A 21,872-nucleotide genomic window follows, 5' to 3' on the forward strand; every position below is an offset into this window, starting at 1 on the left:
GTGTAAATATATACATGTAATTACACGCCCAAGTTTAAAAACATAAAGAAGTATGTGTAATTTAATACCAAAATATATCTTAAAAAGTTTTAAAGTACTTAAAAGTAAAATTGCTTTAGAAGAAATATCAGTTATTGTGTATTAAAATATTAACTGCATAACTGTGGATACTATTAAATGATTTCGTATGTAATCACTAGAATTCCGTTCCCTAATAACAGAAATACTATGAGTGGCCATAACATCTATAAGGGTCATACATATTACCTTCTTCCTCTAGCTTGTAGTCTAGTTTGCACAGTTTTTAAATTTATTTTAAGCATTTTAAAGCAATTTAATTTCACAAAATTTTAGAAATCAGCAATCAGATTTGTTTTAAATTGTTTATAAAATACAATTATGTTAAATTAATAATAATTAGTTAACAGATTATATATTTATCCAATTCAATAATTAATCATTCATAGAACATTAATACATTTAGCAAATAAAAAAATATTAGTGTTAAATTTAAAAAGTTAAAATGGCTTAATGTACTACACCTAGAATAAGTCACGTAAGTTGAGGGATAAATTATCTAATAAATTATATCTCATTAATATCTAATAAATCTAATAAAATACGTATCATTAAATTAGATGTCTTAATAAAACCTTAATTTTATTTTATTAATCTATCAGTGGACGGATAGAAGACTCATTATATCTGGTTTTTTAAAAATCTGGTTTTTATTAATCACTTTAATTATTGCGGCTAAAGAGGACACTCGTATTTTTACTTTTCGTGCTTAATAACAAAAAGCTTGCACTTGATAATATTTGACGGTCGAACGCAAAGTGACATATTCAGTCTATAATAATCTTTATCGTTCGCGCTTTGTTACGCAAGAATTAGTACGTTCATATTGTTTATTGAGATATTCTTATATTCCAACTTAACCCTTTAACCCCGTTCTAATCTTAATAAACTAATTTTGGATTAAATTAGAATAAATGATAAAAATAAAGAAAAACATACAATTTTCTAAAACTTACCGTGATGGTAAACGGGATCGTGTTGACCAGTTCCAGGATGAAATGGAAGGACAGAAGCTGTTGCCAGACATTTCCCTGTGAACATTACGAAGACAGCTCAACATACCCAGCGACAATTTTATCAAAGTAGAAACTGTGAATAACGTTTCAAAATAAACATGCGCTTCATAGTTCTGCATTTTCTAAAGCAATTTTGTAACTATTATGAAGATAAATACGCGTATTAATATATTTAAAAGATTTAGAAGTTTATAAGGTCTTAGCGAGCTATTTTTCCTTATAAATTTATTTTTTATTAATTTTTATTTAAGAGAAAAAATCATCTAAAATATTGTATCTTTTTTAAATTTTATTCGGTTTAAAAAAGATACAATATATTGTATTCGATACTTTATTTAATCACCAAAACAATTTCTATAATCGTTTACATCACAGTACACTGAGTATAAGAACGCAGAAAATTGCAACCGAGAGAATTAACTGGAAATTATATCTTCTAGATTACTTCATAAAAAATATCATTTGCCGCATCAACGCTGACATTAATTAACTTTAATCGCGAGAGAGGAAAGGTGAATACATGCGTAATCAGATCAGGAACTTCTTCGTTTCATCATTAAACTCGCCAGAGTGACTCGTACATCTCTTGTACTTCGTCGAGAACGTGATGCGCATATTACATTTTTACTAAAACCACGACCTTTCAACATATTATGCATCTCTTTGATGATGAACGACTGACTTTTTATTCCGATAAAAGTTATTTATAGTAAGTAGATTTTTATTTAGAATAAGAAATAGCCCTTATTTACATAAAGATGTTAACAATAGAATCTTTTTATAAAAAAAAAAGAAAAATTAATTTTGTTTTATATTTTAAAACTAAATATGTTTTTCTTCCTAACATTCTATCGAATTTACACTATAATATAATAAGAAATGTATAATATAGAGCTTTATGTTATAAACATGTACATACAGTGTACACACTTTATATACTATTAGGGAAAAGGGGGAGTAAAATGACATAGTAACATAGTATCATAGTAACAAAATAACAAATTGCTAATTTCTCCAAGCTTATAACCATAGAGATATAAGAATAGAGCGCGTGAGTTGTATACTAGCATATAAGTGGCTGCGATAGAGAGATAGAAAGAGAAAGCTAGACTAAAGGCCCTCTTTGTCTAACTTCAAAACAGTACATTAGTACATGTACACGATTGAACAAGGATGGAAGGGGCCTTTATTCGGCTCTCTCTTTTTATTCCTCTATCGCTTTTTCGGCTCTCTTACGTACTCTATTCTTATATCACTATGCTTTTAACAGATGACAAGACAATATCAAACTCATTAAAAGCTTAGATAATAGTAAACCATTTACTATAATTTGATTTTAATATGTTTACACAAATAATAATATAATAAGAAATGTATATTACATCTATGTAATACACATTTCTTATTATTCTATGTAATTTTTTTAGTATTTTTTTATAAAAATGACATAATTATAATAAATACTTTATTTATTATTTATAGAAGTTCTTAGAAAATCTAAAAAAAATTCTAATTTATTAAAGTTTTTAATTTATACAGTAGACAAGAAGTTCAGTGAATCTAATAATATACTTAATTATTTTTACCTAACCATAAAAATGAAAACAATCGACAAATTTTAAGTCGTCTTATTTCTTTTTTCCTTATAATATATTTTCGCTTTTTATTGTTACTTGAACTTTTATTATAAACTACGAGTATAACTTAAGAAATTTAACTAACGCAAATAATTTTAAACAGTATTCATTTATGCGTCCTAAATAATGCCGCGTCTACTTTCTAATTACCATCTCGTTTTATCACAGAATATTCAACAGCAATCAACAGCGTATATACTATATTGCAATTTTATGATGTAGACAAGATATACATTAGATCCTGCCTATCAGTGTCTTAAATAACGGTTATATAATAAATATATAAATTTTATAATACTAGTTTGTACTTTTTTATTTTAAGACATTATTATGCAAGATTGTTTTTAAGAAAACATATTTTATCCTACTTCAATAAGATTATTAAATTATTAAGTTATTTTTAATGTATATAAATATCTAATCGTTATTTTAACCTAAAAATAAAGCTGAAATAAATTTTATTTCATTGATATTTTTTCTATTTCTGCAAACTGTTAAATTTAAGAAAAAGAAGAGATATTACAATAAAGATATTATCTAAAACATGTTTATATAATTTTTATATCGCATAAAAATATTTAAAAATTACCTAATAGTCTTCATAGCAATTCACAAGCATTTAACGATAAAAATATATAAACTCATCCAAAATTAATTTTTTGTTATATTTTTGAATATTATATTATATTTTTATATTTTACCATTTTGTTCTATACTATTTTATACTTTTGCACAAAATATATTGCACTTATATTTCTCTCGATGCACTTTAATAGTCACCAAAATAATTTTCTGTTTAAATATAATAGAAGATGCCCAAAATGGAGAAAATGGAAATGTAAACTCTCGTGAACAGCGACTAAATCATGGCTGTAATTTTGTATACGGCTACTGACAGTTGTCAATTCGATAAATATCGTTGCGCACATATTTTGATATATGAAAGATATGCGCAAATTATCAAACCGATAACTATCGATATAATATTCCGGCCCATAGATCTTAATCTGCAATTTAATTTTGTTAATTGCACTTTTCTCTAATAACGTTTAAAAGAAAATATATAGGTTATTCCATTGTAACGCCCATCTTAAGCATCTTGTAAGTAATGTATTTTCATGGAAAACGTTCAAATAAAAATTGTTTGATTTTGAGAGAAAAACAAACTTAGTTTTGTAACTAAAATAAAGAATTGGCCAGTTTGTCGATATGGAAATTATTTATCTCTTAGCTTTAATTACTAGTGACGATAAACCGAGATTTCAGTATCCGCATAAACGTTAAACAATTATTACATAATAATCAAATCATCTGACAGTTCTAATTAATTTTGACGTTGATAATGATATGTATTGTTCAAATAAAATAAAAAAACATTCCTTATTTTTGCGAAAAATAATCATTTATATAGTAATTCCAAAAGTTCTATATCTTGATTCAAATACTTGGGACAGAGAATATACTCAGGAACAAATTAGAATAGAATCTTTTAATGTAGGTTTTATACTAATTTTTCTGGGACCGTTTTAGATCCTCCTCTTTATTGCTGTATTTAAATTGCTGTAGATAGAATGGCAATCTTCAATGAAATAACAACCTTCATGAAAGCTAAGAGTGATGCAGCGGATAACAACACTGCACACAGTATTCTAAACGATCATTGATCTTGCTCTTATCTTTTTCGACCCCTTTTATTCAACGTGACAAAAATTTATAACGAAAAATTTCCGAGCGAGATACATGTTGCTTATATTGGATTACCTAAGTCTAAAGGGTTTTTACGTTCCTTCGTTGTAAATTATTCAGCTTATTGTTAGTTCTATAGCGAGCTGAAATTTCTTAAAAAAGCGTATCCTATGAGCCAAAATTTAGATTCGTATGTTTGTACCTAAAGGCGTACCTAAGATGTGGCATGAGGAGGGCGATATTATTCAGTAAGTTTAAACTAATACTTTCGAATTTGAGGACTTTCCAGCTGGGTCAAGGCAGTGTTTGTTCTACTGAGTATAAAAAGAAGAAAAACTGAATTTCGCATTACAATATGAATCAATTTTCATAAAAAAAGTAAGAAGGTAATTATAATTCTTATAATATGTTAAATATAAGAATAATGAACTTAACTTATATTTTTGAGCTAATATTATTGTAAAGTTATCTAAAAGATGAATGGTAGATGTTTGAACAGGGGCGCAATTTCAATACTTGTCATAGAAGTTATTTTCCGTAGATACGCCTCTGTTTGCACCCCAAGCGATTTTGTCGATATCGTACAAACGATTACGAGAGGATTTGCTGATCCTGACGAGGGATTCCTTCGAACTCCCACGCCTACTGAGTAGATGAAGTTTTATTATATACGGCTTTTACACACACGCAATGTATATATACGTATATACTACATATATATACACGTATATACATATATGTGTGTGTGTGTGTGTGCGTGTGTGTGTATATAATATCTATGTATACATATGTTATACATCTGCTTTTCTTTGCATGACAATAAGTTTGACTTGATTTTAACTTAAGTTTTCTAACGCACATATAATTAACTTTATCCAATTGATCTTTAAATAAATTTAGATAACTTAATTAAAATGCATTTTTCTGATTTAATAATAGAATCCATTTTTCATAAAAATTGTAGCTACTAGACGTATACTGATATTTACTTTTTCGTAAATGAGTATTTGGCGTATTTTTTTTACCTTTGTAAGATTTTTGATAGTTTACTTTTCTGTAAAAAAAAATATTAATTCTATCCAGTGCAGTTACTTTTATCAAAATTTCTGAAAAAAATTGATAAGTGATTAAATCACTTAAGTTTTGTCTGTCGCAATAAAGTTGCAGAACTTTTTCTTATTTTACATATTCTTAAATACGATAATTTTCTTAATAATTACCTTATTAAAAGATCTGTCTAAAAATAATTTCAAAAAAATTATTTTTTTATAACTAAAATAATCTTTGTGTAATTTGCGTCCTACTGATTTAATAACGTATTTTAATGTTTGATGTAATGCGCATATGCATTTGATATGTGTAAGACTATTATACTGCCTGCGTTCAGGGTTATGGACCATTTGCGAGTGTCGCGAGCTTAAATCCCATAATCCTTTCAAATGTAATTTGATTATACTTTTATTTTATTTATTAGCTAATATATTGTTTGTTATATAATACTTTTATAGTATTTCTACAATGCGCAAAGTTGCAAGCGTCAAAGATTTTTTTTACATATATTTTTGATACTTTTCTGTGATATTACGTATGTACAAGATATTGATACTTTTGTGATAAATATGTGCAAAATCTGCCAAAGAACGTTATTTTTTTATCTTTTAAAAATAAAAATAATTTTAAGGATATTTATTGATAGTATTTTATATCCTTCTATAGGTTCTATAACCGTAATCTTTTCTTCCTTTACAATAAGTTGTTTATTATGTTTATCCAAAGAATTTCTGTTTATAACATAATTGGTGCAATTTTATGGGTAACAAACTTGTACCGAGAATTATGTCCCATATTTATTGAGTTATTTAAATAAAACAAAATGGTTCATCATCCTTTTTTCTCCTCTATATGGAGACAAAAACAAATAGAGACAAATCATTTTATTTAACAATGACATTGTTAAAAATTATTATGCACAAAATTATAAATAGCAATTTAAAAAAAAAACTTAAATAAATCGTTATTTAATAATTGTTATTTATAAAAAAATTTCAATAATGGTTATTTACAAAAAATATTACAAAATTATTTACTTGATTATAAAAATATTATATCAATTAAATTATGCTTCAAGTTTTAACGTGTAATCAATGTTAAAACAAAATTTGAATTTCTATTGCTTATACATATAGGTATATTACTGTAATTTAAAACTATTGATTTCCTATTATATTTTTCTCGAAGAAGACTTTATCAAAGCTGAAGTGATTCTAATTATATTTGCAGAATTCATGTGATATATAATCTATATTCTTCTCAAGTTTTCTTTATATTATTTATAAGTATTAAAAATAATGTATTTTTTCACTTATATAAATATTAACTGTACATATATACATATGCTATGTAACTATTTCATTATAAATAATAATGTTTATATTATTTTTTGTTTTTTTAATTATATAACAAGATTCTTAAGTTATAAGTATTCAATTATTTTTTCCATATATGGTTTTATTTTCATTAAGAAAAACGATTGTTATTCTGGAAAGAAATTGGCAATGCAGTAGCCATCATGGGATACATCTCTTAATAGACGGTCTTTGCGGAGAAATCACATTTCCTTTTTTTCTATATTCATCAGGCAATAACGCAGCTTAAAGCTCTACAGAGGCTGCATCCAGACGATAACCGGATGAACTTTTTTGAGAACTCCATGACTATTAATATCCGCTTCCGGGATTTACAAACTGGCGGTTACGTCGGCAAATGCAATTTAAGGGAGTACTTCGACAAAAAAAAGATAGACTAAGGTTTCAAGCTTTCTCTAAACACGTTTTGCTGCCTTCTGAAAAGGTTATCAATAAACAGCATGTAGCGGAAATGTTCTTTGAGATGATGTTAGCCACGAAAAGAACTTTTTGTTTAACGGATTAGCACATAAAATTATTAAATAATAATAATCAAAATATTAATAAAAATTAGTTGAAACAAATGTAAAAATAAACTCATTAATTTTTATCGTTTATAAAAGAAAATATTTTGCTTACTATATCATATTTTCCAAAATCTAATATTTTATTATATTTTTGTATTGTATAAAGTAATTTCATTATTATTTGATGGAGTTATTAATACTTATTCTAAATTTATTAAAAATAAATTGAATTTAACATAATTTATTTTATTTAATTTAAAAATAAAATTCAAACTTTAGTCATATGTATAGTTTGCAGAATAAATACTTTTAGATTCATATATATTTTATATAATACATGTTAAATTTAAATTAATGAAATTGTAATTTAAAGTAAATAAAATTTAATTTAAAACAATTAAGAAAATTAAAATAATAAAAACGGGAGTAGTTAATTCATTGTGTTAATTTTTAAATTTTTGTCAATGCTTCTAGGTCACATTTTCTTTAAGAATTTTGTTGAGATAGTTTTTAGTCTTCTATTTTTATCTATCTTTTCATTAGGCTCAGTATTTTACAAACCTGCTGCTTTTAGTAAAATGAATCCGCAAAATGGTTTTATATAACACTTAGTTTTAAATGTTTAATTTACCGCAAAGCGCTAGATAATCCTAAGCGCAGCCGTGCAATTACGACTCTTTAAATTTCATTTATACGACATCTTCGTTTCCTCCAGAAATCCGATAAGAGGGGACTCTAGAACTTTGCAAATCCAGAATGACGGGCGGAAACAATCGCCGATGAAAACGAGGAACAATCGAAGTGAACGACATTGCGTCTCGATCTGTACAAAAGTGCAACGATCCATGATCATTAGTTAAAAAAGCCGAATTTTAATCTTTATTTTATATTGAATGATGGATTACACGTGGTACGACTAATGCATTGCATTGCATGGCGCCCACGTATTATCCCGCTAATTTCGACATCCAGCAGATTTCGAAGGAGCTTCGACATCGAACCGCATCACAACTCGCAGCTAAACTTACAAACAAGGCAACTTGATGCGATTTTGCAAAGCGTCGCTGTTGCTGTCAACTCAAGATGGCTCCCATAACCACAACATCAGTAACCGCACACTAGTGCGACACCGAAAGCAACAATTTAACAAAATATAATACTACTTTTTAGTTGTTAATTATTCTTGTAAAAGAAAGTAATTTATACACAAAATAACACTTATCGCACAAGGTTAAAAAAGTATACATATATATATATATATATATATAAATATTAAATAAATAAAACTATTAATACCCTAATAATAGTTTTAAAAATACTATGTGGAGAGATTTCAACAACTACTTTGTCGGAGATTTTGATGATCAGAATATTTTAAAATGTGAAAAGAGTTCGTGAATTAAAATGTTGTTTTAAATTTTTCAAAAAGATTTTTTAATCTTTATACATATAATATGTAATAAGGTCAACAATGCCTCCCTATTTGAAATAAACCGGATTCGGGCCAGTCATGATGCACGAATAGCTTAATGTAATGCGCCTTTTTATTACTGGCCCCAAATCCGGCTTATTTCATACAAAAAGGCATTATTGACGCCTTTAAATGTGTATATTATCTGTGTTTCACATACGCACTCACGCAAAAAAGATTTTTGAACCTAACGCTATTACTCTTTAATCTATCATCACAGAAGAAATATTTTATTCTCAAATGAAAAGTTCTTAAATTTAGAATAAAATAATTTTTGATGCTTTTATTAATTTTCTTAGAATGATTTAATGTGACAATCTTATGATATTCTAGATTTAAGAATAGATCGATCTGAAGATCTCAATCTGAAAATTTGATTTTAATATTTCTGGAACGGTCAACTTCATTACATCAATATTAACACGTACACATTAACGTATGTACTATAATTCTCATTTTTCTTGATTTCTTTTATAGACTAACATATTTTTATCTAATATGTTATATGTCAATGGCGAAATCTTACTTCCTTCCGCGCTCTTGGCGAGCCCCTTTTATTCATTAAATAGTGCATTTTATTTATGAGAAAACACAAGAACACCATATAGCGGGGGGTAGTGAACAGAATATCATATCTTAAGAATAAAATATATTCTAAACGTAAAAATATACTATAAGCTTAAATTTATATATATATTACTCTTGTCTCAAGATAATAAGTCAATTTTATTTAATTCGAAAAAGAAAAATAGAAATTTGTGATTTAATCTTAATCTAGTTTTATTTTTGTGCTATAGGAAGTTGTAATAAGATTAAATATGTCAAGAATATTTTTTGTATTGGTATCAAAAATTCTTTCTGAAAGGGCAATTTTACATAATATACATATTTTTTTTACATAATCAACAAAAGTAAAGATTTGTATAATTAAATAAGTAAATGTACATGTATATATAATCTTAAATTTCGTATTTTAATTTCAAATATTATTTAATAAATTTTATATTAAAAAATTAAAACAAATTTTTTAATCAATTACATTAACTTTTGTTAAGTTTTGTTTAAAACATAGCATTGTATTGTATAATATTATATTTTATACTATTGTTATTTTTTAATGCCTATTTTAAAATAATATATGTAATAAAAAAAGAAATAAAACGTAATATGAGAAAACTACGATTTCCATAACCATGTTAAAAAATTTCTTTCTCCCTCCCCATATAACACATACATTCCATGGTATGTATTGCGTGTAATAAATCATGATAGTCTAAGATTAGTCTTCTAAATAAAATAATAAAATTATTTTTAAAAAAAACGAGATATTTTAATACTTTATTTTAATATACTTAATTTTAATAAACTCACACGCGTGGGCGCGCGCGCGCGCACGCACGCACACACACACACACACACACACACACACACACACACACAAAATTTAAGTTACGGGACAGGGGGTTAACAACGGAAGAATATTAAATTACAAATTTAATATGATAAAACATTTGATAATATGCTTGTATATTATTGATGTAATGTTATCGGATTATCGCCGTAATGCTCGATTAATAAATAGCGTGACGATCTTGCAAATCGTTGCAAATATCATAAAACACGCGCGCGTACGTGAGAATTTATTGTTGTGGTAAGATCAAACGATCATGTACAGCAATATTATTTTTTGTAAATCATCATTGTTTGTTTGTAAAGTTATTAACTTATAGAATATATTCAAAAATTTTATGTATATAATAAAAGTTTCTACATGTATATAAAAAAATATAACATTTTTTTTTATTTTACCCCTATAAATATGCATTAGAAGAATATACAATTCATTTATCTAAGAATCTCTCGCAAAATTAATTTTTTTTAATGTACAACTACACACATAATTAAATTTCTTTTCAAAATTGTTTAAAATTATTTAAAATATTGCATAAACACCAAATTTATTTTAAAATTTATGTGCATTTTATGTAGATTTAAAATATTTTATTATTTTTTTTCTTCTTAAATTTTTTAAACATTATTTTTGCAATTCGAATAGAATAATCAGCTATAGAAAAATTGCGTCTTAAAAAAGGAAGATGTATCGCTGTATTTTTTATTTCACCCTTCGTAATTGTAAAAAAATAACTATCGTTATCACAAATCTTTTTATATTTCAGAAAGAAGAAGATTTGAAAAGAAAAATCTTATCAAAAAAGACTAACCGATCAAAGACATCGCGGCGTTCTTCTGATTAATTTTCTGTGAACTTTTCATTCGACAGTATAAGATCTTTATATATAATTCAGAGAGCAAGAGAGAGAGAGAGAGAGAGAGAGAGAGAGAGAGAGAGGGGGGGGGGAAAGAGAGAGTTGAGGTAGAACTTCCTTTTCCGAACGAATAAATCACGAAAGCAAATAACTTGCAAGAGCATAGAACGTCAATCTTGCAATAAGACGTATTCAGTCGATTCAAAACATCTAATCACTGAACCGTAAACCATCTATTCTGAATGAATAAGTCACACATTAACGTTAGCTTTTCAATATGCTTATGAAGATGGAAAAATTTGTTTTATTTCTTGAATAAATTTATTTTATTTATATTTATTTTAGAGATTGCAGAACGACGAAGGAGCGTAGCGAATCTGGTGAAGCATATGCCATATTTAATCATGCAAAACTATGCATCAGATATTTAGTAAAAATAGATACGTTATAAAATGTACATAACAATATAAAATTATTTATATAATTATCTAGATAAGGAAAGAGCTTCTCTTTTATTTTTATCTAGATTATTATACTGTATGTTTATTTCCATCTTTATCTTAGAAAAAGCGTTCTTTTTCAAATTATTTAATAAGTTAATGTAAACGAGTGAAATATCGTTTTTAGCTTCAATTTCCAAATCATCTTTGTCTATCCTAATTAGCAATTTTTTAAAGTAATAACAGATAACAGATTGTACAGATAAAAAAGTAGCCATATAAGAATTGCTCTAAAACTAAAAATTTAAAGAATTTTTAAACAAATTTTGAAAATTATTATACATATAATATGAAATTTATATATATTCTCTCAATATTATTCAACTATAATTTTTATTAAAATATAAAAAAAATATAAATATTTTGTTTTTATATTTTAAACTGTTTTGCTCAACAATATTAGAATTAGTTAGATTTAGATAAAACAAAATATACAATTATATCTTTTATTTAAATAAATTTAAAATTAAATATTTTTTTATCTTATCTAAAATATAATTATATATAATTTATTATATCTTTGTTTAAATGCGCGCTAGTGCATTTAATCGAATTTGCTATAAATAATTTTATATGTTTAAGAAAATATTAATATACATTTCTCTTTTATATTCTAATACACAGTCTAATTATTCTAAGAAAAAAAAGAGAGAAAAATATTTTACTAGTATAAATCATAAAACTCTTTGTAAGCAAGCCAATAAAATAACGAGTTACTCAGGCAGTAGTCGAATATCGAGTAATAAAAACGAAATTTATTAGGAGGGAAGGATGACGTACCTTGTAACCGAGATAGGCAAGCAGCAAAGCTTCGGTTAACGATACCATAGCCAAGATGACTTGGACAACCCACAACTCTAAAGGTCTCCTGACCCACAGGATCGCATCCCAATTGATGGTCGGGTGCTCCTGAAACTCCTCCTCCGTCAAGTTTTGCGACGCGAGAAACTCGGTCTTGTTGCCGGGTGTGCAACCATAACTGCGAAGAGATAGAGAAAGAGGAGTTATAAGTGTGACAGATGAGTATGTGGATAGGAAAGAACAGATTGTCGCACGGTATTTGGCGTATACAAATCGGACGAGTTCGATAGGTTTTCGATATCAAGTACGTCGTTTGGGGATATGCATTTGGGGATACGCTCAAATATCGCCGTTGCATGAAAAGAATAGAAAGGACACAATACCAAATGCCGAAAAAGTTCATACGGGCGATCCAAAACATATTTTCTATCGAAATGTTTACAACGATGTATAAAGCTTATATACCGGGTGTAATGTAAACCTTCCGTCAACGTTTATAAGAAAGTTTTTTGTTAAAAAAATTATCTTTACCTGTCTATAATTAAATATAATATTTAGAAGAAATATTTCAATAATGGTCTATTCTATACAAATGTTAAAGTATTATTTTAAAGTTAAAGTATTAATTAAAGTTATAAAACGGTTAGTAATATTTAGATTTAAAATATAGATTTACAAGAAAATATGTTACGTAAAAAAATATCGTAACAATCGTTATTCTTATGTATGTGAGCAATACGTCGCATCTTATTCGTTATACTGTCTTATCTACGTCTTATTTTGCGCCATGATAGGAATGCTGCATAATATTGTAATCGTGCATGAATATCGCGTTGCTCACACGTTAGAGCGAGCTTCTTGGGAAATAAAATTTTCCCAGAAAATTGTCCCGTTGGCGAAATGGAATGAAACCAAATGAAGCAATTTCTTTATTTTCAGCGTTCGTACTGCTACATAGAAGAGAGATATTTCAGATTTCCTACATTTTCTTTTATTCTAGTCTTCTCCGACTAAAATAAATATATTTCTATTTTTAACAAAAAATTATTAATTAATAACTTTTATAACAATTTAACAACAATTTAACAATAAAATCTTAATAATTTTTCTATCGAGTAATTCGTAGTTGAAAGAAAATACAAAGAAATTGCATAGCTCTCTGTATATTAAAATACAAATATCTTTACTTTTATTCGCGTAAAACAAATGAAACAGAAAAATACGGGGGGAGGAAACCTCACACAAATATTAAAATAAAAATAAATTTAGTTTTGATAATAGAACAATGACTTTTAAATAGTTCAGAAAGTTTGATGTATTATTCAAATATTTGAATTTATATTAAAAAATTTCAAATACGAATAAAAGTTCGAAACAAAATTTATTTCTAACTTTTGTTTAAAAAGATTTATTCGGTATATAATGTAGCTTACCATGCTGCGAATGTTGGATCGTTTTCGGTAACAACCCTGAATATATACAGGAAGCATGTCAAGAGCTTGAGGAAGAGATTGGCAAGTCGTATCCTCAAACCTGGAACATAAATTTCATTTATTTGTTGACTTTTATGTCTCCATTTAATTCATTACACTTCTGTTGTAATTTAATTTGCTTCTCTCTTTTCTTAAATATAATGAAACTTTACATTTTACATTTTCTATTTTACTATTTTATGGGTTTTTAAAATTCATTTTTGTATATAAATAATAATTAGGTATAATATAATACGCTTTTCTATTACATTTATATTTTATATCATTCTTTATAAATAGGTTTGTCAACATAGTTAAAAAAATCTTTTATATTTTCTTTTTTCAATTAATAAATTTTAATTCAATAATTCTAATAATAGTTTCTAGATATTTTTAATAGTTTATTTTGACATAAACATGTATTTTGATATTTTAATATACCTCCTCTTTAACATTTTCATCAGTTAAATCTGAGTATTCCTTATACCAAAAATAATCAATTAAAGCTAATTATTAATTATTTAGTTATAAATCCAAAATGTTCTAAATATCCTGAAATATATAGTAATAATTTTGGTAAAAGCTCTATGAGACAAAAGAATAATTGATAAGAAAGATATTTGTCGGGAATTTAATGCAAAAAATTCCAAATAATATAAAAGTCAACTTCATATATATAAATTTTATAATAATATATAATAAAAAAAATACCTTAGTTCACTATTTAAAGCTTAGAGAAAGTTACGTAATATGTTAAAAATTTACTAATAATAAAAAACATACATTGAAGATTGTTCAAAAGAAAGTAATCTAGATCAGTAATATGGAAGACTGTTGACGACAATTTGGTCACTTTCGACAAATTTGATGGAAGTGTAACAATGATATATCACGACAGAGTTTTAAACATATACAAAACTAATATTATATTTATTATTTTTATTGTAGATTTGTGTCTCTATATCTTAATCTTATTAAATATCTCATTTTTAATTTAAAAGTAATATAAACATATATGTAATATTTTAAAATATTAATGTTCATAATAATTAATCAAATAAAAAATTTAAAAAGTTACATAAAAGTATATAGATAAAAACGTGACATATTTATTTTAACCCACTATATATCTCGCGTGTCACGATTTAATGCGGAATGTAATGGTGCTATCAAATAGCGTGAGATAAAACCGTAGATATGAGTTTATTGCAGCAGATCCTTTTCCTACAATGATATGTGTGTATAAATATATCGATACATCAACATAAAATATCATGTGTAAATTGCAGCAAATAATTTTATAACAATCGTATCACGATACTTTTTTATTGTGAGAATATAAGGCAAAATAGATTTTTCTAAAATACATATTTAATCAACACTTTAATAATTGACAGTGCAAATATTAACAATTGAATTTATTAATACTTCCTGTTTTCAAAAAAATTTGTCATACTTGAAAACGTAGATCTAGAATAAGTTTCCCAAAGTATGGCGCGTAAAATATTTTTTAGATATGATAGAAACCAAATTTTGAAATAAATTATGAAATTCCTTGCACATGAAAATGATTCGAATTGCTGGCGAGGTTATCAACATACGAGAAAAAGAAACACCATAGTTGAATTAATAGAGAGATAAATAATCAAGCAAATTTATATAAAATTAAACAAAATTTTTGGTTATTACAATCAAATTTTAGTATATATATGCAATCAGAACATTTAAATATAATAACTATAAGGATTCATGATAGAATATTGCAAAAATTTATTTTATTATTATTACTGTTATCAAATCAGAAAAATATCTAATTACACATTATTAATTCTAAAGACTAACTCATTATGGTTATCATTAAGAAAGAACAATTCGCTATTCTTTCTGTTACCTTTTTAATGTTTCTTGTTAAAATAGTAATAAAAACAATATGATTTTGTATCTTAAATTCACAAGAAGCCACGAAAAGTTTAAAGAAAAGATTAAAATATAGTTAAAGTGCAGATAAAAAATTATGTTTTTTAATAAATTTAAATACAACAAAATTCATACTTTTTTGCACACATCTTCAATTTTGTATTAAAAAATTTTAACATGATAATTTTAACTCACATTGTTCTTAAAATATAACAATATGATTAATTTACAATAACATCTTAAATTAAAAAACTATTTTACATTAAGATGATTTCAAGTGCAATAACAGCTATACAATTTAAGAAATTGTTACAAATATATTCAAAATGTAAAAAATAATAATGTAAAAAACAGTAACCGTTTCTTTATCGTTATTGGAAAAATTTGAAAACATTTTCATTATAAAAAAAGTAACACCTTCACTAGTCCATTGTGAGAGTAAGGCAAATTTGTGATTAATAAAAATTATGAATTGTTGATATTTCAGCAAAGTTAAGTTGTTATATACATATTTCAGATTAATTTAACTAATTTTTTTCTATGCAGAAATAAGAAATAAACGTATTCTTCGTATCTCCATATTTTATTATGTATTAGAAAAATAAATTTTTGAAATTATATTCAATAAAAAAATTGTAAAAAGTAAGAAGTAAAAATAGTAAGAATAAAAAATTCTACAAATAAATAAATAATTAATTTATCCTTTCCTTTTCGCACTTTTTCACATTTGCAATAGTGAATCGTGAACGAGTCACGTTTTAAACAATGGATCACATACAAATTTAGGAAATTTTGATCTAAAATTTGAAAATTACAAGAAATACAAAATAATTAATCTTTACTTACTGGAACGTTGATTCTTGATAAAGTACAACTGCAGTCGTTCCTTGAATGTATTTTCGTTCACATAATACTCAACGCGAACTCTGGAACACATACAATGATATTATTACTAACTAGGTTCGCAAACTTTTCGTAGATATTAAATGTAACATTATCTAACTTTACGCAACTGTATTTAATAACTCTTTCAGTTATATTCGATAAATTTTGAGCAATATTCAATAACTAGTAAATTTCATATATTCATTTATATACATTTTTTTCTAATTCGCATGTCATGAGTTCTCTTTATTTTTTTCAATAAACATTGTAATAACATTCTATATCTAATTTTATGCATATTTGTATTGACATTTTGCATTTATAAATATGACATGTAATATCATAATCACATATCTATGTCGGGATAGGAAAACTTGTTTGACCGGAACTATCTGAAGATCAAAGCACTGACAAGAAATGTCGCTATATTATTAGGTTTGCATGACTACTCAAACAGCGCAACAGTGTATCGCACATGCGCTATTCAAATTCTCATTATTACTATCTATTGTCTGCGGTATTATATTCCATGAGTCATTTCTAACATTATAGAGATCTATGTAGATTCATTACGGAAATTGGTATGCATTGACTATACCATAAGGTCAATAATAGTCAAGCATGTACGTTGTTTCAAAAATTTAATTCTATACTCTAAATTGTAATCAGTGTATTTTTCACAGTGTACTTTTCACTAATTTGCAGTGATATACCCATAACTGTGATAATTAGGGAGTACCCATTGACTTTTAGTGATTTTTACTTTAGAATTAGTGTATAATTATTGATAGACCAGTGTATTTATTTCACTGATTAACAAGTTATACGTATAACACTAAAATCATTGATTTCAGTGATTTTCCACTGATTGTAATTTAAAGAGCATATTAATATTAATAATTTATATTAATTCTTACATACTTGTCTATATGTATATTATACATATATATACCTATTTTTAAATATATAAGCCAAATATAAATATATACCCATGCTTCATGTGTATATGCAGATTAAATTTCTTTATAAAATACATAAGATATTATATATATATATATATATATATATAAAACTTATCTATTTGTTAAACATTTTAAAAAATTTTATTTGCATGTATTCACTTGTTTATTACAATTCAAATTGTGTGAAATGTTTAAGATTTTAGTTTCAAGAAAACTTCAATTCTTTTAAATTTTATATACTAAGTACAATTACACGCAAAAAGAAAAGTAAAATAAATGTGTTTTTATTATATCATTAATAATCATCTTTAATTAATTTTGGGTCTGAATTAAACTTCAGGTCAAAGAACGGAATCAACAGCGTGCAACGACCGTTGTTATTGTTATTGTTAGTACTGCAACGAAGCGAGTATAGGCCGATTTTATTGGTCGGCCGTCATCTTGCGCGCTTGGTGGTGCACCGCTGCAGTCCTTATTTTTAGCCGCGGTAAATGCGTCGGCGTTGCGCCGAGAATAGCGTCGCGTGACGTCACTGAGCCGGCGTCGACAGGCGGTCTGTCGTATGCTATCGTTCCCAGTTGTTGAACTGGTTCTTTGACCCACATAACGTCACGAATGCCTGACCTAGGCTATCCGTCCTCGGAGAACGCGGAAAGCTGATGGAAGAAACGATGCCGATTGAGACAGACAAATCGGTATTTGCTTCGCGCATTCTCATGCTTAAAGAAACAAGTTGACAAATTTTCATAACAACTGGAAAATTTTCCTATGATGTAGTATGATGTTGTAACAAGAATTAATTAAATACTTTTTTTCATAAAATTAACAATAATTTTTTAGAATTAAGTTAATATTTATTATACATACATGTGTGTGTGTGTGTGTGTGTGTGTGTGTGTGTGTGTGTGTGTGTGTGTGTGTGTGTGTGTGTGTGTGTGTGTGTGTGTGTGTGTGTGTGTGTGTGTGTGTGTGTGTGTGTGTGTGTGTGTGTGTGTGTGTGTGTGTGTGTACACATATACATATACACACTCACAGACAAAAAATAAATTCTTACTGCAAGTAAATTTTTATTCTTAAACGTTATATGATATGAATATAAATTGCTGTCCTCAACTAGAAATGTTTACTTACATCAATAATTTTGTTTCGTTTTTAAAAGGTAATAATTTATAGTAATAAAAAAATTCAACTTATATTGTTATTAAAATTAATTTACATGATTTTTGATACTTGTTGTGATACACAATTAAAATATTGACAAACAAAATAAAAAATTAAAATTTTATTTATCATTTCTAACTCAAATTGGCGTGTATTTAACGTATTTATTGACATAAAAGACATATGTTCAAACACATCTAAATATTCGAGTTAAAAAAATTTAATTAAAAGTGACATATATATCAATATTTCTCGCTAGTTCAGAAATTCCATAAAACACTGCGTGAAGCGATGCGTATGGTGAAAAATTGTCGAGTTTAAACGATTCGACAGGAATGCAAATCCTTCAAGCTTCACAAGAACAACCATCGATTTGCAAGCGATACAAAGCGAAATGTATCAATATCACTCGAGTTTTGTACGCGGATATCGCCGCAGACTCCGCGATGCACGATAATTTAACGCGATCGGCCGTATAGATGAGAAAAGCACGTTTAGTGGGCTGTGAGTAATGTCACTAACAAAATACGTGGGCCAGGTGCAATCGATGTTCTTGTTAGAGAACATTCGAGCTAAGAGAACGCGTATACGCTGATACGATTAAACTCGTAATTTTTGTAGGTAAGTCCTCTGCTCACAGTCAGATCAAAAACATATTCTAACTGTATCCTTTCAGTCCAAAATAAAAATTGGGATAAAATTCAGATTTGAAATTAATCCTTGTACAAATTGAATCCACAATACATATGAGAGTTACCAGGTACATATACAAATTCGTCGAAATCATTTCAATAATTAAGTTATATTAAAGAAAAAAAAGGGCTAAAAATGTTTTTAATAAAAAGAAAATTTTGTATACAAAGAATTAGGTGTTTAAAGTTACATTGCTATGTTTAAGAAAACTCACATATGCATTGCTGTTCGAAAGACAGTTCTTCAATTGGGGAAGTTTATAAATCACAGTGTTAATAGTTGTCAATTAATCGTTACTTGGAATCAGCGTTTCGATGCGGCGACAAGTCGAGAATGGAAACGACCTGCTGCATCGTAGGGAGATAATTGACAGCTTCATTACGACGCCGTTTCTAATTACATCGCATAGGGATGTGGTTCGCAGAGATCGTCAGCGATTTCCAATTGAAATTGCGTTCTGGGAATCGCGAGGTGACATTTGCGAGCCGCATTAGACTTCCCATGATGTACAGTAAAACCAATGCAATTCATCTCATTGAAGAGATTGATTAAGATTATGTAGGATAAATCACTTCCTAAATCGATTGATTGTTAATGTTTACTATTAGTGTACCGCAAACAACTTTACATTAAATTTTAAGAATTGATTTTTGTAATAATTAAAATAGTTAACAAACGTTTTTTTTCTATTTGTTGTCCATGTAGAATTGTTAAACGCATTAATAAGCATTTGGATTCTCCTATCTTTAAAAAGGCATGTAACAAAGCCTCTTTTCTGATTGGTTCTCTCGCTGCGCTTAATCGTGTTACGAGAGTAACTGTCATTGCGATTGCATTATGACAGCTGTCAAATTTGTATAGATGGTTATCTATACAATTATAGTTTATTTTCAAAAAGTAAAAAAATAAAAAGTTAAAAAAGACTTCTTCACAAAAGAAAAGAATATTGTTAGATTAAAGTTAGGCTATAATATTTTGAAATTCAAGATTTTCAAATTCTTTTAAGAAGATTATATATTGTTGGTTATATATTGAAGATTATATATGAAACAGTGATCGCCTTAATTTGAATACATAAGTTTCAATTTGAAAGTAATTCTTTTTGTGTTGAATCTTATACAAAATTATATTCTATAAAAGCATCAAAGAATTCAAGCGCTTTATGTTAATTATCCTTGAGTTATAATTAGCCTTTATTTCGTATCAATAAAGTAATAAAGTATTTGGCGTGGAATAAGCTACAATTACCGGTTGATTAAACCTTTGATAAAGAACAAAACAGGCATATAGGCAATTCCAGTCTTCTGATCCTCAATCGAATCATACTCAATCAATGAAGGAGAGAGTTGCTATTTTCTATTAAAATCATTAAAAATTTTAATAAAAAATTTTATTGTAATATTCTTATAAATTATAATATTCTTATAAAGTTACACCATAATTTAATAAAATGTAACATAATTTGATTATAATGGTTTATGTCCAAAGTTATAAAATTAGCAATGCGCGCGTTCTTATAGTCTAAATTATTGTTCTTTTAAAAATTTCTTAATAATTAGTTAAAAGATAATGTCTCATTTTTTTAATTTTATTGATGTCATTACTGTATTTTATATTATTGCAATGTTATTATATTAACATATTTTACATTCTACAAAGTTTTACAAAAATTTCGTTTGCTATCATATTACTATATTATTACTCAAGTTATTTTAAAACTATTTTTTTATTCAGATTTCAAAATTTTTATTAAATCACAAAAGAGGAAAGTTTCAGAAAGAATTCACTTCTCCATTTATTTTAAGGAATTACGTCTGATCGTTCCAAGACACTTCATCAATTTCTACTTAAAGAAATTCTTGGGGAAACAATTCGTTTTACCCACGTGGAAATGTATAGCTCATAACTCTAACTAAAGCCATCAGACAATTGCTTTGGACAATTTATAAAGACAAGCATCCGTTTATCATCATTGTTCAAACTCGCCACATCCAGATTCAGATATGTGATGCCTATGTAAGATTGACATTGCAGACTAACAAATTGAAAACTTGACGAATAATTTATGGTCGTAAATAATTCTTTTTCTTTAAGACATTTTTATACTTCAACTATCCCATAATATTTGTACTAGATTTATTTATTGATGCGTATTGTCAATAAAGTTTGTGAAACTTTTATTGCTTGCAAGATTAAAATGTTGAGATTAATTTTACTTTTACGCATTACAATCAAATTTTTAGGTAACTTTATAATACAATTTAATTTGTTTAACAAGTTAATTTTTTAAATTTATTTATTTATTTTTTGTTTATTTAAAATACAAAAGAAGGAAATATGTACATGCATTCACATATTTTTTATAATTAATATATACTTATTCTTTTCAATTGT

The 21,872-nt window shown here is 26.7% G+C and overlaps 1 protein-coding gene across 19 annotated transcripts in view; it reads right to left on the reverse strand.

The window, feature by feature from the left end:
- Positions 1-21,872, reverse strand: part of LOC105837723 (potassium channel subfamily T member 1) — a 213,675-nt gene that overhangs the window by 40,107 nt on the left and 151,696 nt on the right. For 18 of the 19 annotated variants that reach the window (XR_001139167.3, XM_012682752.3, XM_012682754.3 and 15 more), the window contains 4 exons: positions 16,624-16,703; positions 13,822-13,921; positions 12,368-12,566; positions 1,035-1,109 (listed from right to left, as the gene is read on the reverse strand). Coding sequence is in view for 18 of the 19 variants with exons in the window: in XM_012682752.3 (XP_012538206.1) it covers positions 1,035-1,109; positions 12,368-12,566; positions 13,822-13,921; positions 16,624-16,703 (454 nt within the window). In the remaining variant the exon portion in view is untranslated. The remainder of the gene's footprint in view (positions 1-1,034; positions 1,110-12,367; positions 12,567-13,821; positions 13,922-16,623; positions 16,704-21,872) is intronic. The other variant, XM_012682753.3, reaches the window with a different exon arrangement.

The sequence above is a fragment of the Monomorium pharaonis genome, chromosome 2 (genome assembly GCF_013373865.1).
Source record: "Monomorium pharaonis isolate MP-MQ-018 chromosome 2, ASM1337386v2, whole genome shotgun sequence".
Taxonomy (NCBI): domain Eukaryota; kingdom Metazoa; phylum Arthropoda; class Insecta; order Hymenoptera; family Formicidae; genus Monomorium; species Monomorium pharaonis.